This window comes from Equus caballus, chromosome 9 (genome assembly GCF_041296265.1).
Source record: "Equus caballus isolate H_3958 breed thoroughbred chromosome 9, TB-T2T, whole genome shotgun sequence".
In the NCBI taxonomy this organism is placed as follows: Eukaryota; Metazoa; Chordata; class Mammalia; order Perissodactyla; family Equidae; genus Equus; species Equus caballus.
In genome coordinates this window covers 7,539,087-7,560,052 of record NC_091692.1, presented here as the reverse complement: position 1 = coordinate 7,560,052, position 20,966 = coordinate 7,539,087, and the positions used below count along the sequence as shown (strand labels likewise).

Sequence of the window (20,966 nt, the reverse complement as noted above, 5' to 3'; positions counted from 1 at the left end):
TTCTCCATCTTAACGCATAGCCTCAAAAACTCTTGCAAACCATTTTTCAACCGATGTGCTGAGAAGTGACACGCCACCCCCTACCGTTAAGAAACAGTCAGTCATAAAGCAGAAAACCAACTCTCCACTCAACTATTGCCACCTTGTGGCAATAAGATGGATCGTCTGCTATACACAGCTTCCAACTGGCTTAACAGTCTACAAATCTCTACTGTCTAAGCGACATAAGAAGGTTAAAGGTTTTAAAATATATTTTTCTTTAAAAAAAATGAAAGAGGCATCTAACTTAAAAATATTTAGCAAACATTTACCAGCTCTTCTATACATAAATCTGTTATGTTGGTTACAAAAATGCAAGGACTTCGTCACTACCCTCAAAAAAACGCCCCCAAAACCAAAAAAACTAGTTGAAGAGATAGATGCACAAACCAATATTAAAGGTACTGAAGTAGAGGGGGGAAAAACGGGTAAATGAGCATGTGTAAGCACAGAACCCCAGCCTCCATACAGAACAACGGCATGTCAGGTCATTAAACCCAAGATCCCTTTAACTAGTAACCTTGAGGAAATTCTAGGATAACGAATTCACGAGGAACTGCCCTTGACTCAATTCCTGCCTGCAGGGGAAAGTTCCTTTGAAGGATAACTTGCTTGGCTTTCACTGAACGTCACTTACTTCTGAGGTGCACATATAGATACATAAGTCTGCACTTTATGGATAAGAATTAAATCAGTGGGTACAAGTTCAACTTTCATCACTAAATAGACATATTTTTTAATCCAACAAGAGGCCATCCAAGATATTGTTTTTGATTTATAATTTTCAACCATCGAACTGTAAAAATTTCACTCCAATTCAAACCAACAAATACATATTTAATCCCTACTTATGTGTAAGGCATTATGCAAGGAATCAAATGGCAGAATAAAAAACCACCTCTGATCTCCAGAAAGCACAATCTAGAAAACAGGAGAGAACAGCTTCATACAGGACTTAAATGTAACTGAAGAGCTGTGCGCGTCCCGTAACGGGATAAAACAAGGCTCCAGGGCACTCAAAAGCAGTGTCATCTGGCTGGTGAGATGACAGGAGCCTAACCAAAGAGCCCATTTTTACAATGGAATTTGCAGGCAGGGAAGCTAATTGGGGAAAGAGCAAAGATAAAGAAATAGTGATTGGTTTAGGGAACAGCGAACTGCTTATCTTCAAAAAACATACATTTATAAAAAGCAGATATTTTTAAGCAGAAACCAAGTTACAAATGAAATCTTACATAGAACCCCGATATATAGAACAATAAATGTAGTATTTTATTAACATAAGTGTACTTTATGAGTTCAGATTGACAGCATTTACTTATTATGAAGTCAAAAATGGGAACATGCAGTTCCCTTGATAAAAATCACAAATTGGTATCAGGGGTGAGGAATAACAACCCCCGTGCCGAATTTCTGCATTTTGTTCTGATTGCCCAATATCAGACAATCCGCCTGTCACACCCACATGGACAAGCAGGGAGGAGACACGCTGTCATGCACTGCAAGGGGGAGAGCGCTGCAGAGACCGCGTCCATCAAAATTCCAAGTGCCTGTCCCCTTTGACCCAGCATATAGCCCAAAAATATGCAAAACACTCTAAATGCTCCCTGTGGCACTGTCTATATCAAAACAAAACAGAAACCACCTACGTTCTCATTACCGAAGGCCTGGTTAAACAAATCACGCTATATCCATACCACGAAATATCAAGCAAATATTTTTTCAACGAGGTATATACACACTACACATATGTAATGACAAGGAAAAATACTCAAAGTTATACTTAAGTGAAAATGGCAATTTTCAGCAGCAGCAACTGAACTATACTGAGCGCTTATTAAGTATCAGGCACTTGTGCTAAGTGTTCAAACAATGAACTCATTTAATCTCAGAATAACCCCATGACACAGGGTTTCCTTTCACAAAAAAGGCAAAGAAGATACACAAATATTAAGCGCTTTTCCAAGGTAACACAGCTAGTAAATGACAGAAGAGCCAGGATCCAAACCAAGACTGTCTGAATCCAGAGCTTACACTCACAAAACAGTTCAAACAGTACCAACCAATTTGCGTGGTTTTAAGTATATTTACCAACAACTGGCTTATATCTATATATGTATATGTAAGATCTCTGGAGGTATGCATTTAAAAAACTACACTCTCCAGCCTTGAGAGAGTGGAAAGACGGAAAGAGGGCTTTCACATTTCACAGGACTACCTTCAGCGCCATCTAAATTCTTTTTCTAAAGTAAGCAAATACTACTTTTACACTTTGTAAACAATTTTTTTCAAGAATCCTGATCATACAATAAAGATGAGCTTTATTCATCTTGTAATTGCAGGATACTCTTCAATTAAATAGATGCAGAAACTTCACCAAGTAAAGGGAAAGCTTTTCACAAAGTTGAATCTCTATCAGCTGCTCATATTCCTCATCACAATCTAAGTCAGTAAAGCACTGAAAATGGCCAATAAACACTAAAATTAAACATAATGTGGTGTTTCCAGCTGTCTTGCTCCTCTCACCTTTGTTCTTGCTCAATTACTCCCCAGGACGAGCGCATTTAACTGGCAGCCCGAGCCTGTGCTCTTCTCACGGTACAGTGGTCCGCGCGCAGCCACACAGACCTCAGCTCAGAGACAGCCCAGGCACGTGCGCTGTACCTAGCAGTCATTCACCCCCCACTGGGCAGACGGTTCGGAGTGCCCACCAAGGGTCAAGCACTGTGCTAGGCGCTGGGGACACAGCAGAACAAGACAGACAAGGCCGCTGCCCTCTGAAACTGACATTCCAGTGGGGAGAAAAGGTCAGCAGCTTTACTCTGAAGTAGGCACATGTCACTCTGGAGCCACAAGCTAACATACTAATGATTACAAATGTCCTTAAGTTGGGATTAAACAGAATGGCATGTGCATGGTTTTTTTAAAGTTTAATTATTATTAATTATTTGAGCAAAAGCGGGATTTCATCCAAAGATCTGTGCCAGCCTAGAAGCATCTCTGTGAAACTATTTTCTGGGAGGCGGGAGGTGGGAGGTGGGAGGAGAAACAACTAGAGCCAAATACAGGTGAAAATGTACCGCGTAAAAGCTTTCTCTGCACCAGTCCCTGTGCTGAGAGCACTGCAAACGTGTTATTTCACGTAAACTGCCCAGTAACCCAGTCAGAGCATTATCTCCACCTTGAGATGAGAAAGCAAACTCAGACAGGCTAAGAAACTCGCGCAAAGACATTCAGCTAGTAAGACGGCTGACTCAGCCTCGGATCCCAGCCTCCAGACACTGAGCCTATGCTCTGACTGCGGCCCTACACCGTCCTGAGCAGTGGCAGCCCGCTGAGGAAGAGATGTGCATTTAATCTGGTAGGCCGTGTGAAGGAAGGCTGACAAGACTCTCGAGCAAAGCCAAAAGATCATCTCCTTCAGTCTGTATTGAGCCCAACTTTAGGAAGACGACTCCGTCCACAGCGGGTATAATGACCTGGACCAGGGAACAAGTGGAGGCAGTGGTAGCAATTATGAATCAGGGAGGAGGCCACGAAACTGAAAACGCTCCAAAGCTAAGAGCTCCGAGAATGGAGGCGACAGCCCAGCCTCCCAGTACCCTCCTTCCCAGGGAATTTGCCCTCCTTCCATTAAACCAAGATGTGGGAAAACTGTGCACAGGGGACAGGTGAGCCGCATGCCACCAGACACGTTTTAACTTCCTTCCAGCAGAATAATGTTTTCTAAACTGTGTTAGGTGGAAAACCGCCTAGAGAGACTCCTCCGTTCAGCCTGAGCTGGACTGAGCAAATCTAACAGACGTGCTGGGACTGCCAGGAAACACCCCAGGCTCCTCCCGGAAAAACGGAAGGGGGAAGGGAAAAGGGGAAGTGTTTTGAGTTTCAAACACTCTCCATGTGATGCTACGATTTTCACTCTTGCCACAATTAACTCAGCAATTGAGAATTACTTTCTAGGGGTTTCTGAAGGTGCTTCGAATGTGGTATATGTGGTAGGGGAGAGGGGTGTGAGTGAGAAATAGAGAAATTCCCTTCCTCATAAGTATTTTGGGGGAAGGGAAATGAATCACATCTATGTTTCCCACCTTACTGCACCTAATCCTCCAAGCCTTTCCCCAAGGATGGATCCAAAAGCCATCCCTTAGACGGCTTCAGGTCAGTCACCAGCATTCCACTGGGATTTCATGACTTCTCCAGGTATGGGAGACAGAATCATGCCCCCGCCCTCCCATCAAAGATGGCCACATCTGAATTCCTGGAATCTGTGAATAGGTTACCTTCCATAGCAAAGGGGGATTAAATTGCAGATGGAATTAAGGTTGCCAACCAGGTGACATGAAAACAGGGAGATCATCCCGGATTATCTGAGTGGGCCCAATGCAAGCACAAGGCGCCTTAAAAGTGGAAGAGGGAGGCAGAAGAGAGGTCATGGTGATGTCACGTGAGAAGGACTCAACCTGCCGTGGCTGGCCTTGAAGACAGAAGAAGGGGGTCAGGAGGCAAGGAATGCACGCATCCTCCACAAACTGCAAAAGGCAAGGAAACTGATCCCCCTCAGAACCTAGGGAACGGAATACAACCCTGCCCATGCCTTGATTTTAGCCCAGTAAGACCCTATCAGACTTCTCACCCACAGCACTAAAAATCATAAATTTGTGTTCTTTTAAGCCACTGAATTAGCGGTAATTTGCTATGCAGCAAATAGAAAACGAATACATCAGGCTTGTCCTAATCTTGGATTTTAGGAAATTTTTGTCAATAATGATAACTACTAACGATTACCTACTAAATTCCAGTTTTTTATAATTCAGGATACTACCAGCCCGTGAACTGTTTAGTACCGGTCCCCAAGGAGATAAGTACAGAAATTGAGAGTTTATTTTTATATAATTTAATATTGCCAGACATCCAATTTCATTTCTGCTGCATCCGATAATAAAAAAAAAAAAAAACTCTGGCTTGTATTTATGCCTATTTCTTCCATTTCACTTACCTAGCAATCCTATCGTATCATACAAAGGTACTGCCTGAGACAAATGGAAATTTTATATTTAAAAAAGGTCATTTACAGAAAAGGAGAGTGAAGCACTGACAGGTTAAATGACTTGCTCAAGTTCACAGAGACAGTAATTCTCTCATTCACCTCTCCGCTGAATTAAAAAATACTTATCAAGAGCCTTGCACCGCACACACCGAGCTCCACGCTGGAGCTACTGCGCAGAACAAGACGAGCAGAGCGCCCTGAATTCCCCGCCGGGAGCCCCGCTGGCCTCCGAGTCCCGGGAGTCTCCCTACTGCGCCTCGCTGGCAGCGCCCCCTGCTGGCTTCCCTTCCAGCACTCGTCCCAAGGAGATGCGAGCAGAGTGCGGACAGCGCACGTTCAGCGTGTAAATACGGAACAAAAGCGCAATAAATGGAGGGAAAACACCAACCACGCGCTCTGTTCCACGTGGCCAGCAGCCGGACCCAGAGACAGCCCGGCTGCCCGCTCCACACCCGACGCTGGGCCCCGCCCCGACTTCAGGCTCCACCCCCGACCCCGGGCCCCGCCCCGACCCCCGGCTCCACCCCCGACGCCGGGCCCCGCCCCGACTCTCGGCTCCACCCCCGACGCCGGGCCCCGCCCCGACTCCCGGCTCCACCCCCGACGCCGGGCCACGGCCCCGACTTCAGGCTCCACCCCCGACGCCGGGCCCCGCCCCGACTCTCGGCTCCACCCCCGACGCCGGGCCCCGCCCCGACTCGCGGCTCCACCCCCGACGCCGGGCCCCGCCCCGACTCCCGGCTCCACCCCCGACGCCGGGCCCCGCCCCGACTCCCGGCTCCACCACCGACGCCGGGCCCCGCCCCGACTCCCGGCTCCACCCCCGACGCCGGGCCCCGCCCCGACCTCAGGCTCCACCCCCGACGCCGGGCCACGGCCCCGACTTCAGGCTCCACCCCCGACGCCGGGCCCCGCCCCGACTCCCGGCTCCACCCCCGACGCCGGGCCCCGCCCCGACTCTCGGCTCCACCCCCGACACCGGGGCTCGCCCCCGTCTCCCGGCCCACCCCACCCCCTACACCGGCTCCGCCCCGGCTCCCGGCCCCGCCCACCGCGTCGCCGGCGTCGCTCCCGCGACTCACTCTCGTCTGCCCGAGCTCCGCCTTCCGCTGCAGCTCCGAGTGCCGCTCCAGAGCGCTCGCGAAGCCGCCTGGGCGCGTGCTAGGCTCCGTGGGCTCGGAATTCTCGCTCCCGGAGGCACTCTCAGTCCCTACGCCTCGACAGGGCCGGGAGAGGAGAAACATTCGCAGGAGATGTCTCTCGGCAGTCACGGCACGGGTCCGACACAGCGCCGCCATGATGGCTGCACGACCTCTGACTTTCGACCTTTCCGCAAGCGTGCAGGGCACGGGGCGGAGCCACGAGAGGCCCGCCCCCTTGCCGTAGAGCACGGACGCGCGGCGGGCGTGGTCTAGTCGGTGCAGGGTGGGAGTGTGGCGCCCGAGATGCTTAAGCAGAGTGGTGGCCTAGATGGTTGGTGGCCCTGCACGCAGCGATCCGCCAAGTTTTGCGTGGAAAGCATTTTTGACTCTCTGGAGTTCCGTCCTCCTGGGCCTCCATTAGGCTTTGTGCTGCTGAAAACTGGTAATGCGACACCTGCTGGCCCCGCCGCCTGGGCCTCTCCCCGGGTGGCCCCAAGCCTCGTCCCCCCACCGCTCTTGAGATCTGTGCTCAAACACGAGATTCTCCCGGATGATTTAGTTCAGAATTGGAACCCCAAACACACGCTACCGGGCTCCCCCGTTTTTCTCTGTACCATCTGGCGCTTCTTAATATGCCATATAGTTCGCTTATAGTAATTTTGTTTAGCGTTCACTCTCCCAACTTTGTAAGCTCTACTGAGCGCACGAACGTTGCTGTTGGATCCCTGACACCGGCACATAGTAGGGCTCGGTAAACATCTGTGAAATCCTGGATCCAAGTTGGTCTGTCTTCGCCCCTTCCTCTTTCAGCCCACACACTTTACAGGAATAATCTTTCTGAGATGCTTTTGTCACCTCTAGAGAGCTTCTAGGAAGTTAAGAAATTTTGGAATGTGCCTAAATAGGGCCCACCAGGGGCCGCCACTCTCTCGATTGTCTCCCTTTTTTCTCCCAATGTTAATTCCCGGAATTTGCCCGCCCTCTTCAAAACCGAGCCTAACACTAGACGTGAAAATGTGTTTACTAACTAAGCTGTCCATCCATCTTCAACCCAGCGTTTTTATATTAATCCTCCATTAGTTATTTTGGGGGGAGGTGGCAAGCACCTTTCTAGTTAATTTGCAAGTACTTAGAAGGACTTTTTATGTATGACCACAGCCCCTAGTTTAATAATGCCTTTTTCTACGGATTTTAAGTCTTTTTGTTGTTTTTATCAATTGCATACACAGTATACACAACACTAGAAAGTACGCTAACCTCGGGGTGATGTGTAGTTTTGTGAATCAGGCACCATGTATTATTACTAGCCAACCAGAGGATAATCCCTACAAATCAATAGAGAGCATAAGATAAATTCTACTCTGGGTCAGTTCTCCTTCTTGGCACTTAAACTGTTTATTTCCCTTGATCATTAATGTGTCTTGCCTAAGACATTTTTGCAGTATTCTCTATGGCTGTTGCTATTTATACTTCCCTTCAGGAGACAGTGTGGTAAACTGCAAAGGACATTGGCCAGTGACCTTAAGAACCCTTAATTCTAGCCCTGACTCCAATCCTGATCTCAGGCAAGCCAATTTGATATTGTTGATTTGGTTTCCTCACTTGTAAAACCAAGCTATGGGGCCCTGTGCTAAATTTAAGGAAGTGTTTTGTAAACTTAACTCAATCAGTACCTACAGAACGATTATTAAGGTCTCACCGCTAAAATTCAATAGATGTATTATACTTACATCCTACCTCAGCCAGATGATGAATTCCTTGAGGATTGTGACAAAAGGCATTTGGGGACAGATCCTGAAAGTTTTAATGTATAAGTTTGTATCAACTGACTTCAAGTTAAGCTTAGTTCTCCACCTTTGGTAGCACAGCAGAAGCATCAGAGAGGGACCGTGAAGGACTGAGCAGCTCAGCAGATGTCTGCACTCTGTCCTTGCCTGCATCAGCACCAACTGTACCATCAGCTCGAATGGCAGTGTTTTCACACCCTCATGGCACCTTAGGGATTCTGATGCTGCTCTACTCCTTGAACCATGCTTTCCTTCTTGCTTTATTAGAAAATACAGGCCTCCTTTTTCCTCTTTAGCTTGCAAATTGTTAGTCCACTTTGCAAAAATATCAATAATGGCGGAGGCAAGGAAAGTGAATAGAAAATAGTTCAAGTCCTGGCTCCCTGTCTACGGGCTGTGATCTTATCTATAACATGACACCGCCACATCCCTGAGTAAAGAATTAAGTGAGTGTAACACGCCCAACATTTACTGAAAGCTCAATAAATAGTGGCTATTTGTGGCTAGGTGGAGGTGACGAGGAGGAGATTAGAAATTCATGCCTCTTAAGCATGCATGAAAACCTGGAAAAAAGGATAGGGCTAGTGATACATTGAGGACATATTAGTATCAAAGATGGTCATTTCAGCCATAAATAAGATTAAGGGGAACATGTAAAAGACAACTAGGGATGAGGCGATAACATTTAAGGACTTGGAAAAAGAGAAGACCAGAAAATAGTCACACTGGGAAAGAAGAACAGAGAATTAATCCTAGCAACCAAGCGGTAAACTTTGAAGCACAAAGTTGAAAGAGTGTTAAAGTGAAAGATCACACCCGCCTAAAAATATTCAAACAACAACATGGTGTTTGGTTTTTGCTGTGTGCTAGGAAAACCACCAAATTAAAATAATCACATTACCAAGCAACCTAAGTGACAGCGAAATTACATAGGAGAGTTGGCAAGAATTGTAGTCGTCAAATAGCATTTATTTAAGTATGAAATCCCGGCAGGTGATAGGCACATGCAGGCCCTGCCCTCTGGGGGCTTACAAACTGAGAGTGAATTCTTTCGGCTCACTTTGATTTTGGTTCATTTTGATTTCAGAATCAGAATACAGAAATTGTGAAATGTAAGGTGTGCAGGTTTACTTAAACGTGACAATGTTTTATGTTAACTGTAACCCAACATGGTCTCTATAATTAATCCACTTACAATGGGACAGTCACTAATTAATGGCCAAATGTCTCTCCACTATGGGCAAAAATCTGACTTTTCATCTGTGTCTTATGAGCCATAAAGAAACATGATCCTGACGTGGGGCCTTATGCAGCATCTCCTCTGGCACATACACAGCAAACGGTCACTTATAAATGCCTTCTGGTAGTTGGCATGTAGCTTTTCAATTTTGTTTCATACACTGAATCCGTATAGCTGCTGATGGTTCTTTCCGTATCCAGGATATGAAGGGTCTGCAGAGAAGCTGTCATGGACTCACTTGTTTCCTCGACAGACAGGTAATACATACAAAAGAACCCATACCCAAATTAAAGAATTTTTATTGTTTTCAAATACTATACAAAAAAATAGACAGTGTATTTCTTGATTAACAGATCCAGAAATAGTCATTCCAAGTTAAGCATGTTTTTTCTCTATTTCAGTAGTTTCTTTGAGTTACTAAAATGATAATCCAATGAGATCTACTTTCTTCCACTGGTTACTTTGGTCTCATAAGCCTAAGAATTCTTGCCTTCTTTCCCAAGGACATTCCTTTGTAAAGGGGGATAATTTCAGGGATTATTTTCCTCTATCACACTTCTTGAATCCTCAGATATCTGCGATTTCACTCACCAGTTGCTGTTTTCTTATGTATCGAACACAAGACACGAGAGAGCGATGAGGACCTCTCTCCAGTGTTCTTAGTAATTTCCATATTCCAAATTTCTTATCTGTCTGTGAATTCCTAATATTGAATCTCCCACAAAGATCATTTTGAATAATATTTCTAAACCCGTGTTTATTTTTCTAAATTTATCCTCCCTCTACTTTTTGCTACTGCTTTTCAGAGGCAGAGTAGTCTTAAATAAGTAGAACATAATAAGCTGATTTTTATTCATGCCTCTATTTCATGCAACAGATGAAATCATTTTTATATAAGTATAGGCAGAGGTCTAGAAAAGCGATTCTCTGATTTCTTCTTTCACAACCATCACCAATACCCACATACACCCATTCCACCGTCCACCCATTTGTCATTTCTCCCCATAGAGTAAAGAGATTTGAGGATATTTCACCCAACTAAAACTGCTATCTTATTCTATTCTGCCTTGTTGAAAAGATAGTAACAGGGCAGGACACCCAAGAAACAATGGGATGAAAAGAAGATGTGACAAAAAGTTGAAAGACTAATTGGTAGAAAAAATAATTTAACAGTTATATTGAGTAACCATAATGTTCCTATAAAACAAATTTCTACAGATCCACTCCTCCAGGACAATGCTTCGACAATCTTTACCTTAAAGCCTCTACAAGGAAATAATTTATAATATTAATCTGATAGCATTAAGTAGTGATTTAAAGCAGATGGTTACACAACTGTTTTCTTAGCATAGACACCAGTTGATTATTTAATACAATGAGTTGTTTCCAGACCATTGGTCTCATAATAAGTATTGAGACCTATATTACTGATAGACAGAATTTATTAAGCTTTTCACATGTAATAGAGCGTAGTTTCAATTGTATCTAAAGTGCTAACAGAAGCTCTAGCAATCAACAATGGCAGCATGTTATAACAATCAACACCTGTGGCTTTTCAAATTTGGTTTTCATAAGTTATCCTGAAGTAAATCTAGTCATGCTTTTAAAAAATGCTTTAGGTCACTCCAAGCTTGGCAATTAACATTTGGCATAAACAATAATAAAACAATCACAACCTGATAAATAACAAATACAATACTGTAGGCCACAACCATATACAGCAAAAGGAAAAGGTGGTGGTAATGGGTAAGTAGCTGTTAGGCTTAAGAGAGTACCTTGGCCTCTATGCAGGTACTTCTAAAGGCTTCGGTTCATTCAGCCCTGACATTCAGTTTTCAAAGTAGGAGGAAATGTCTACAGTTTCATTTAAAAATTTCTAACACACTGAAAACAAGTAGAACATAAGTTGATTTTTATTAATGCATTAAACACTCAGGAGTTATCACCACCCCCTTAGTATAAAAAAATTTCAAGTTATATTAGTCATATAACTTTGTGTGCTTATTTTAAATGGTGCTAAATGAATTAAAGACACAATGTTTCCCCTAATGTGATTGATTTTAGCATTTTTGCAACTACTTAGATCTAAAAAAACTTTCAGGCTTTGAATTGAACATTGACGAGAGTGTGTTCCTATTTCAACCTACTGATAATATGCTTGATTCAGAAGGTTTTTTCTCAATTTACTCTGAAACTAAAATTTTAATCTGGTGAAAAATAACTTAATATAAGCGGCATAATATGCAATACACTGAAATCATTACTGTCACAAATGGTGATAAACAAGGATGTAAGGGTTCCACACTCAAGTCACCTAGCAGTTTGAATTGCTGTACATATTGTTACTTACAAAACTATAACAAACTGGATGTAGAGCTGATTCATTCAGTCTGGCATCTTATGACAGCCAAGACATAAGATATCTTACACCACAACAATGTTTAATCAAAAATATCTTTTGTAGCTGGTAGTTCTTCCTTTGGAGGTAAATAAAATTATGCCAAAACTTTTAATAACCAGGATTCAGAAATTTTAAAAAAACAGTTTTAGTTAGGAATCAGATATGCAGAGGTTCAAAGAGGAAAATAAAGAAAATCATACAGAAGACAAAGATCAAACTGGCATCCCAGATCCAGAGCAATTCTGTAAAGTAGGAAAGTAGTTACGATAACCTGCAGCTTCTCAGATCATTCTAGTGAGGCTCTCCAGGTACTACACGTGCTTTTATAATGGCGTTTCCCAAATAAAAGGCTTTAAATGCACATTAAAGGGTGTTCCCCAGGAATAGAGGTGAAGATATTTTTCTTTTGTTCAACCCACAAACAATTTGGTCAAAGGAGTATGTAAAGCTAAATAAAAGCACATCTGGTGGAAATTCACGGCGACGAATGATGACAAGATGTGCCTGGATGTCGCCCGCAGCATGTGGCAGTGGGTAGCAGAACAAAGGTAGGGCTCTCACAGGGTCTCCTGTGTCTGTTCTGGAAGAGGTTCCGTGGCCGTGGCACTAGCATTTGCAGTCGAGTTCAAGACTTCTCCAAAATCACCGCCAGCCGGCTTGGTTCCCCCTACTTTAGACTTTTTAAAAAGTTCAAAAGAGAAAAGACATCATGAAACAGAAACTTAGCTGACTCTGCATAAAGTAACTCAAACTCTACTTTGAAGAACAAATAAATCATAAATGCGTCTGAAGGACTCTGTGAGGCCTCATCCTAAATGATCGATCGGACTCTCTTTATATTTGGATGACACTTTGTATTCCATCAAATCATTCATTCAGCTACACTCATCCAAGAAACACTGAGTACAACGCAGGAAAGAAATACATGCATTTTTCCCAGTTACAGTGTAAGCTTTCTAACCCTTTGCTACTTAAAGCATAGTCCAAGGACCTACAGACTCGGCATCAGCCGGGAGCTTGTCAGAAATGCAGAATCTCAGAGTGCCTCTCACCTCCATCTACAGAATTGAAATCGAATACTTGAACAAGATCTCCAGGTGCTCCCTATACACATTATGGCTTGTGAAGCAATACTCCAACTTATCTGACCTGAAATTTGGTCAATAAACATTTGTTCAATATCACAGATAAATGAAGCAATCGAAATCTAAATGTAAGGACATGTAGATTGATGTTTAACTGAATATAAATGTAATTAGTAAAACCAGAGCCCAAGCATACAACTGTTTTTTACAGCTCCCTTGGGGCTATCTGTGTAATATACTATACTTTTAAAAATTACACGTTTTTATCTGAATGGTGCCCAGTCACATTTCAAAAGCAGATATAGTAAATGACCTGGAAGTTTCTCCTCATCTTCAAAAAGAACATAGATTGTCTGGTTTTCCAATCAGTCGTTTCAAAAACTAATGCCTAGGGCGGATTTTAAGGAGAGGCTGTGACAGTTCTAGAACATTGAGACCTGAATTACAGGAAGCCTTGACTTCCTGAAATGTACAGGTTGTCTTCAAATACATGACTAGGCATTAAGAAGAATAAAGCAGGTCTCTTGTACTGATCTAGAAGAATGACTGTGATATATTTTTTGCTCATCAAATATGGATTAAGTAGCTGCAGTGTGCCAAGGACTATGCCAGGCCCTTGAGAAGCATCAGTGAGCAAAAAGAACAGGTTCCTGAGCCTGTGGGTTCACACAGCATACGTGCCTGAGGGGGATGAACGAACAAGGACAGTGTGTACGGTGTGACTCCTTTGTGAAAAACATTTATACATTTATGTAGACAAAGAAAAGGTGTGTATTAGCGTTTGTATGTGCAAGAAAAAAGATCCAGATCACGGGACAGTGTTTGGTTTTCTTCCCACAAGCATACCCTGCTTCTGTAATTTAAAAAAGATGCATTTAAAAATAAGGGACTCAATTACAATTCTGAAAGACTAAATGTGAATATTTGTTCTTAAGCAGATTTATAGAAAACATTTAAGATACTAGTTTTAATCCTTCAGAAATATCCACAGTCATTATCAGAATTTCTTTAGGAAGACATGAACATACTGGCTTTGCACAAACTCTGTGGAGAAGGCTGGGCAGTGGCTGGGAACTAGATAACCTTTCTGGTCACTTGTGATCCTAAGAGTTGATGATTTTATAGTTTTGAATAGAATCTTGAAGGTGAAATATAATTTACAAATTAATAAGGCTAATCATTATAGAAAAATGTCCACCTTCACTGAAATCAAAGCAATCAAAAAATAAAACAGTGAATCATCCATGATGATCACCATGGCATCATCATCACCATCAAAATGTCCAATAATTGAGGACCGAACAAACAATTCCATCATAAGGCACATGCAAGCAGCCATCAAACGTAATATTGAGGATGAATACTTGATGATATAGGAAAATATTTATGCTGTATGGTTAATCCTTTCGTAAAGCATAACAGCATAATCCTCCTACATACATACCTCACTGTCTCTGGGTGGGAGGACCAATTTTAGTGTGTGTCTTTTTTTGTCATTTTCTATACTGTTGTTAAAGTTTTTGACAATACAATTTATATTAAATGTTCTCCAATTACAAAAGTATTTTGAAGTGAATGAAGCAAAGAGCAAAACCAACTTCTAAAGTACTATTGCTCTTTATACATTTCCTTTCTGCACTCAGCATGTTGCTGCACTACATCATACGCCCCAAAAATTGATGGAAAGAGTACAAATTGCCTTAAATATCCACTAACAAGGTAAAGAATAAAGTTATTAAAGTTCTCTAAATATTTTTAGAAAGGAATACTAATGCGAATGATTTACCCACAGCAAAGAAAATTAAGTTACCAGGGAAGATACCATCACAAAGATCCTAGTCATCTCTCTACTTGCCTTTAAGTTTTCGACCTTTTCTTCAAATGATTTGAAAGTTGGAGAGTTCCTATGGAGAGAAAAGAAAAACAGACAGTAAAATTACAAACACTGGAAAAACAAACCCATCAACTTTGAAAACATCATTAGTTGATCGTATTCCTCTTTGCCATTCTCAATCAGCACAAAAACAGATAGATTTATCTGTACCATGTGTGTGCAGGCATACACACAACTATGTATTATTATGTAACATTATCAATTCTGTTCTGAGATTTCTACAATGATGCTTTTGGTTCCATGAACAGAGCCAATCTCAGAAATATGCAACGTAGTTAAGTCCATGAGTGAGGAGAGGGAACAGTCAGGTAAAACATCAATTCTGTCACTTCTCGAACCACCTAGTCACGGTACAAGAACATGCCGCTGTTAGATCAATTTAATTCTGGTTACGGTACTATGCTCTAGAACTCGTGTATCAATTCAGATGCTGCCTGGCAAGATTCCTATATGAACCCCACATCACCAAGCAGGACAAGCAGACCATACAAGATTCTGTAACGGGGCTCCCGGTTCCCAGGGAGCAGCATAATAGGAACAGGAGAGACCAAAAGGAAGGGAGGAGCACAGAAACGTGGCTTTGGCTACTTCACAAAGCTGCCCCAAGTGACAGCAGCACTCCGAGCCCACAGGAAGCCCTCCCATGCCTTCAGGCTCATCCATATTAACTGAGGAGGATTACAGCACCTACATCGCTCGTACCGGGTTTCCGAAGCTTTTACGCTATCCACCTGACCTCAAATAGCCTTCCTACTACCAAGATGAAAAAGGTGAGGAAGGGCACGAGGGGTTTCCTCCTTCCCACAGCGATGATGGGCAGCGATCCCAAAGTGTGGTCCCCAGATCAGCTGCATCAGTAGCTCTTGGGAAGTTGTTAGCAAATGCAATCCTCAGGTCCCACCCTAGGCCTACAGAATCAGAAACTAGGGCTGGTGCCCAGCAAGCAGGGAGCTTTAAGGAGCCCTCCAGGTAGTGCTGACGTACACTAAAGTCGAAGCCAAGTACAGATTGTTAAAAATCCTCTGCCTCTCTAGGGAGGTTAGATGAGGTCAGAACATGAGCCACTTGCAAGTGCTTACTGATGAAAGAGGTCAGGAGAATTGAATCACAGTTGGCTCCCAATGCTACAATGGGATGAGGGAGGTGGAGATGGGGAGATGGAAGCAGTGGATGCAGAAGAGGTGGTGGGCCACCTGCACCCAGGAAAAGAGAAGGTTAGTAGATGAGTAGTGTTCACTTTTTCAATTAAGCAGATTTCAGATACGAAACAACAGGTGTACAAAATAAAATAGAAATCATCATCACAGACATTTAATAGATGTCTTGCACTCATCCTAACATTATAGGAAGAGCAACTGAAAACGGATACAGTGTTAAAGGTGGAGCTTGTTTAGAGTAGCATTCTAATTCCCCACTTCAGAACAGTTCAAGCTAAACACCTAAATAAACAATAAGAAGGCATAAGATCAACCATATTTTGCAGAAATATACTTTACCTCATAGCAGGCATGCTAATTGAATGTTGAATGGAGCGGATACTAAGAGGCAGCATTAAAAAGAGATAGAAACGAAGTTAGTACAGCGTTGATTAGAGACTTATAAAAAGCAAACAAAACTTCGCTTCCTAAGAGCTTGTTCTTTTGGCACCACGAAGAATTATCTACTTTTTGAGGTGGAGGGGATCAAAGCTTTTCCAACATAATTAACTTTTATCCATGAGCCAATTTAACCCCAGTAGTTAACAGAGCTAATCATTCACCCTTGATTTTTATAGCACTCTGCAGACGGTAAAGTGCTTTCCCCTTATCTATAAGGCATCTAGCACCAAGGCTCAGACGTTAAATGATTCATCCAAGGTCACAGCGGAATCAAGAACGGAACCTGGGTCTTCAGGACTCCAAATTCAATGTTCACCGCCTCCCCTCAAAAAATGAAGCACACACACACACAGGTACACACACCGCAAGTGAGGCCAGCGAAGGGCGCCTGCAGCCGTCTTTCTCCCACAGATTCGTCACCAGGCCAGAACAGGAACATTTCCAAATAAATCAGCTATCGGACAACTTTAAAGAATTTAAAGGTCTCTCCTTAGTAGTAGCGTCAGTTTTCTAACGAGAGACACTTGCACTTCATCCCAATTAAGCTAAATGTTCTTAGCGGCCATCCAAATAACATTTGGCCCCGTTTTACTTGGACCAACTTCTTAGTGAAGAGCAATGCAGTTCACTGACTGTTGAGGGTCAAGATTATCTACTCTCAGCTGTCTCCCGTAGAGACCACCTTACAGGACGAAAGGACCTTAATTCTTGGGCTCACAAAGTCACTCTATCCTGCTGATATTGTTACTACGCTTCTAATATTTTGATCACTGACACAGCATTTTTGGTAAATAATCTTTCCTTTGGGTAAGTTGGACAGTCGAAGGTATTCTCAATTATATTTAAATATTGTGTGTATGATTTAGTTCTCTCAGAGACTCAGTTCTTACAAATGACAGTGTGTGTCAAGTATGGCTCCCCGATTCTAGTTTTGCATTAATATGTAATAATATGGAGTCTGACCTTGATATACATCAAAATATGCTAGCAGTTCTTGTAGTCAAGATTATCAGTAAAATATTTGGACATCTTCATACTTACTGTCATCCATAATATGGGAAAAGATCCATGGAGCTCATCATTCTCTCTATCCTGTAACAGTGGTAGATACCTCGGGTATAAGACTATAAGCTATTCTGGAAGGAATTCGCTGCTGCTTTTCCTGCTTCATCTTTGGCAGTATGCTGGATCCACACTTGCAGGATGGCGATTAATACAAGTCATCCTTCTTAGTTTACAATACCTGAACTGCAAACACCACCTGCTGTTCCCCACCCCCTCCTAAATCAGCTGCCTGTCTAGCCACATTGCCACAGCCACTGTCCATCAACACACTAACTGGATCAGCAGAGCTCCACCCCACCGCTAACCTCCTGTTGATCTACAAACTGTTTGGACTGAATGAAGGAAACGAAAAAAAGAGTTCACACCAGTAAGATTCTTATCCTGGGATTTTTTGACTAGGACACTAAGCCACTGGTCAGTTAGTGGTAGGAGCTAAGCTAGAAAGTCATGTGGGCTTGGATGCTGAGGGACAGTTTTTGGGATCAGGTACAAGCTGCAAGAACGCAGAGGAAGCCAGTTCCCCAAGAAGGGACTGAATATAAGCAGAGAAAACGAGGGAGAGGTGACCATGCAGGATAGAAGGTTCAGTGGGAGAGGAACAGGTTTCTCGGTTTCTTTGGTTTCTAGAAGCTGCCTTGATTTCTAACGGCTTCCCAGTCAGCAGAGCTGTCTGAGTGGGGGCTGGGCCTGCTTCCTTTCCTCCCCTTGGATTCCAAAAGAACCTTCTTTCTGTGCCACACATGCCCCTTTGTATGTGAGCTAACTTACACAGTTTTCTGTTCCTCGTAACCAAAGACTCTTCACTAGAACCCTTGTGTTGGCAGAAATTACCACATTCTGGCAAAAGAAGGTGAGTAATGGCCAAATGTGGATAAAGCGCTTATCCAAAGGACTCACACGTTGAATTCAATAGTATGAACAAAATGAGGAAACGGGTGGATGAAGTAAGGACAAATTTCAGAAATTCCCAGCTAATTCTAGTCACTGTCCCTAAGCACACTCATAAAAGATGACTTCCCCCACTGGCCATTTGGTGGGTTCTGAGCCCCTTTAACCGGCACACAAGCTGGTTAAGAGGGAACAGGGCACAGGAAGAGTGAAAGGAATGATCACACTCGTGAATTCTAGATATATCAAGTTGACTGTGAATTCAACATCCAGGGCACAAATTACTTCAGGATTATCCTACAGAAGATATAAATCCTGAGGTCATAAAAACTGAAAAACTGAATTGTAAAAGTCAACTGGAATTGTGAGGGGATGGAGACTAAAAGTAAGAAGGCAGAGGAGAGCCAGGCGTGACTCTAATCGAGCGGTCTTCCCTTGATGAGGTGAGATGGATGGTAGCGGGGCGTGAACGCGAGGGGATGTCAGCAGGAAAGGGAAACTGACAAACAGAGTAAACAGCCAGGAGCAGACACTCAATAACGTGGGAAATACAGGTAATGTTTCTAAATATTTGTTTTTGCAGTATTACTAGAGGAAAGGACTACCAATACACTTCCAAGGAAACCAAGGCAGAAGTTGATAATTTGGGGCATTTAAGTTAGTAAGTACCTAGTAGGTGCCAATGATGTTTGTGATGTGACTTGAAGAAGGTTAAAAAATCATCACTTTTCTGAGAAACAGTGTAGCACCTCTTGTACAGGACTTTAGGGTCCTTTACAGCATCATGACAAAATCGTACTTGCTAGCTGAGTTTCAATTAGCAGTTAAGGCACACGAAGAATTTAAATCTTTGAGTGCCATGAAGACTACACTCACTAGGGGCCGGCCTGGGGGCACAGAGGTTAAGTTAGCAGGCTCTGCGCTTCAGTGGTCTGGGGTTCGTCAGTTCAGATCCCAGGCATGGACCTAGCTCCACTTATCAAGCCATGCTGTGGCAGGCGTCCCACAGATAAAATAGTGGAAGATGGGCAGAGATGTTAGCTCAGAGGCACTCTCCCTTAGCAAAAAAGAGGAGGATTGGCAGTGGATGTTAGCTCAGGGCCTCGCTTCCTCAAAAAAAAAAAAAAAAAGAATACACCCATTAGGTATGTTTAGTGGGAATATATAAGAAAAAGCAAAAAAGTGATTACAGGAGGATGTTTATTTTGTGATAAATCAGAGTTCTCAGTTTGGTTTTGAGCCCTCTTCTATATGTTTTATATTTCACAATAAGAATAAAAATATGCCTGCTGAACAGAGAATGAGATCAATTAAGCGCAGTTAAATTCATCAAGTCTAGGTCGTCCCTGCGTGTGAGGAGAACAAAAAGTGCATATCAATTGCAAGTCCATCCAGTCATCTGAACTTTTCGACAGTCCATATTTAGAGGAAATTCCATTTTGCTGGTGGCTAGTCTGTAATCTAACTCGGGGGCAGCTGTTCTCGCATTCCTAGCTTCTCTGTGGAAGGCTACGCAAAGCTTCAACTTGCCTGGCCTTACACATCACCTCCAGTTTCAGTGAAGTTTAAATATGATGTGGAAAACTTCAAAAGCAAAGAGCCAAGTTGCTGTTGGACCAGAACGGCCTCTAATTTGTTGTATTAGTTAGCATCTATAAAGCAAATTTTCTTAAAACTTTTTCCAGCTTGATTTGTAACCCTCAAGTATAGTAACCTCTGATGGAAGTAGGAATGTAAACCTGGGTTCCTCAAAACACGGAGAAAAAAATCAAAGAGGGCAACCCCATTCTCACTCAGACTCACTAAGGACTTCTCAACCTCATATTTACTCTTACTTTGGAGAAGCTATTCTTTTAAAAAACTGAATTGATTTTTTAAACTTCCCCCTGTTTCTTACATAGTTTTTTTGATCTTTTCATTCCTCATAAAAATAGACGGGGAGGGGTCAGGGGAGGAAGGAAGGAGTAAGTAGGAGATGGAGAAAGAAAAGGAAGAGTTAATGGTTAGCATGCTAGAATGCCCACGATGCGCCGGGAGTGCTTTTAAGAGGCATCTATGTATTATTATTCCCCTGCCCTCACCAGAAGCTCTGGATTGTAAGCGATGAACCAAAGTGGCAGCTGGACAGAGCCCGGAGGGGCACGGTCTTCCACCATCATTGCTCTGGGGAAGCAGAACCAATGCAGAGGGGGAGAGGCAGGCTCCGGAACTAGGGTGGGCCTGGGGTCAAATCCTGACCTTCAGCCACTGAACTGTGTGACCTTGGGGACCTCACCTCTCTGTGGCTGAGTTTCCTCATCTGTAAAATCAGAAAAATAAGTGGCACCTCCTTCAGAGTACCATATATAGTCTCGCATGGAACATAGCTGTTCACCGTTATTATTATTACGAATGACTTTGATACACGGTAACATTTATTTCATATTAGATTATATTCTTTAAAGCTTCCAAATTTCACCCAGCTGTTATTTCAGTTGGTAACTTCAACCCGACAGTTGATAACAGTGCCTGGTGCATAGTTAGCATTCAATAAATACTTCTGAATGAAAGAATGAATGAATAGACAATTGAGGGAACTAAAATAAGGAAATATGGGCGCGAAAGGTAGAAAAATTCATTAAAGCTTTTCAAATTTGAATTAAAAGCATCTCTTTCTGACTAGAGAAAAAAGAGCATTTCTTTTTCTATTAAGTGGTGGAAAATTTCAGCAAATAGAATTGTCAGTCTGGAATAATTTTAATGAGCCTAAAACAAATGAAAACTATCTAGAGATTTATATG

The 20,966-nt window shown here is 43.0% G+C and overlaps 2 protein-coding genes across 21 annotated transcripts in view; both read right to left on the bottom strand.

Annotated features, from left to right (window-relative positions):
* MRPS28 (mitochondrial ribosomal protein S28) overlaps nt 1-6,672 on the bottom strand; it is a 100,755-nt gene extending 94,083 nt beyond the window's left edge. Inside the window, exon 1 of the mRNA XM_023648421.2 lies at nt 6,169-6,672. Coding sequence (XP_023504189.1) covers nt 6,169-6,384 — 216 coding nt within the window. The 5' untranslated portion in view covers nt 6,385-6,672. The remainder of the gene's footprint in view (nt 1-6,168) is intronic.
* A 2,291-nt stretch (nt 6,673-8,963) lies between these two features.
* TPD52 (tumor protein D52) overlaps nt 8,964-20,966 on the bottom strand; it is a 105,101-nt gene continuing 93,098 nt past the window's right edge. For 12 of the 20 annotated variants that reach the window (XR_011421219.1, XR_011421218.1, XR_011421216.1 and 9 more), the window contains 3 exons: nt 16,132-16,173; nt 14,597-14,645; nt 8,964-12,333 (listed from right to left, as the gene is read on the bottom strand). Coding sequence is in view for 15 of the 20 variants with exons in the window: in XM_023648417.2 (XP_023504185.1) it covers nt 12,214-12,333; nt 14,597-14,645; nt 16,132-16,173 (211 nt within the window). In the remaining 5 variants the exon portion in view is untranslated. The remainder of the gene's footprint in view (nt 12,334-14,596; nt 14,646-16,131; nt 16,174-20,966) is intronic. The other 8 variants (XR_011421217.1, XM_023648420.2, XM_023648411.1 and 5 more) reach the window with 1 other exon arrangement.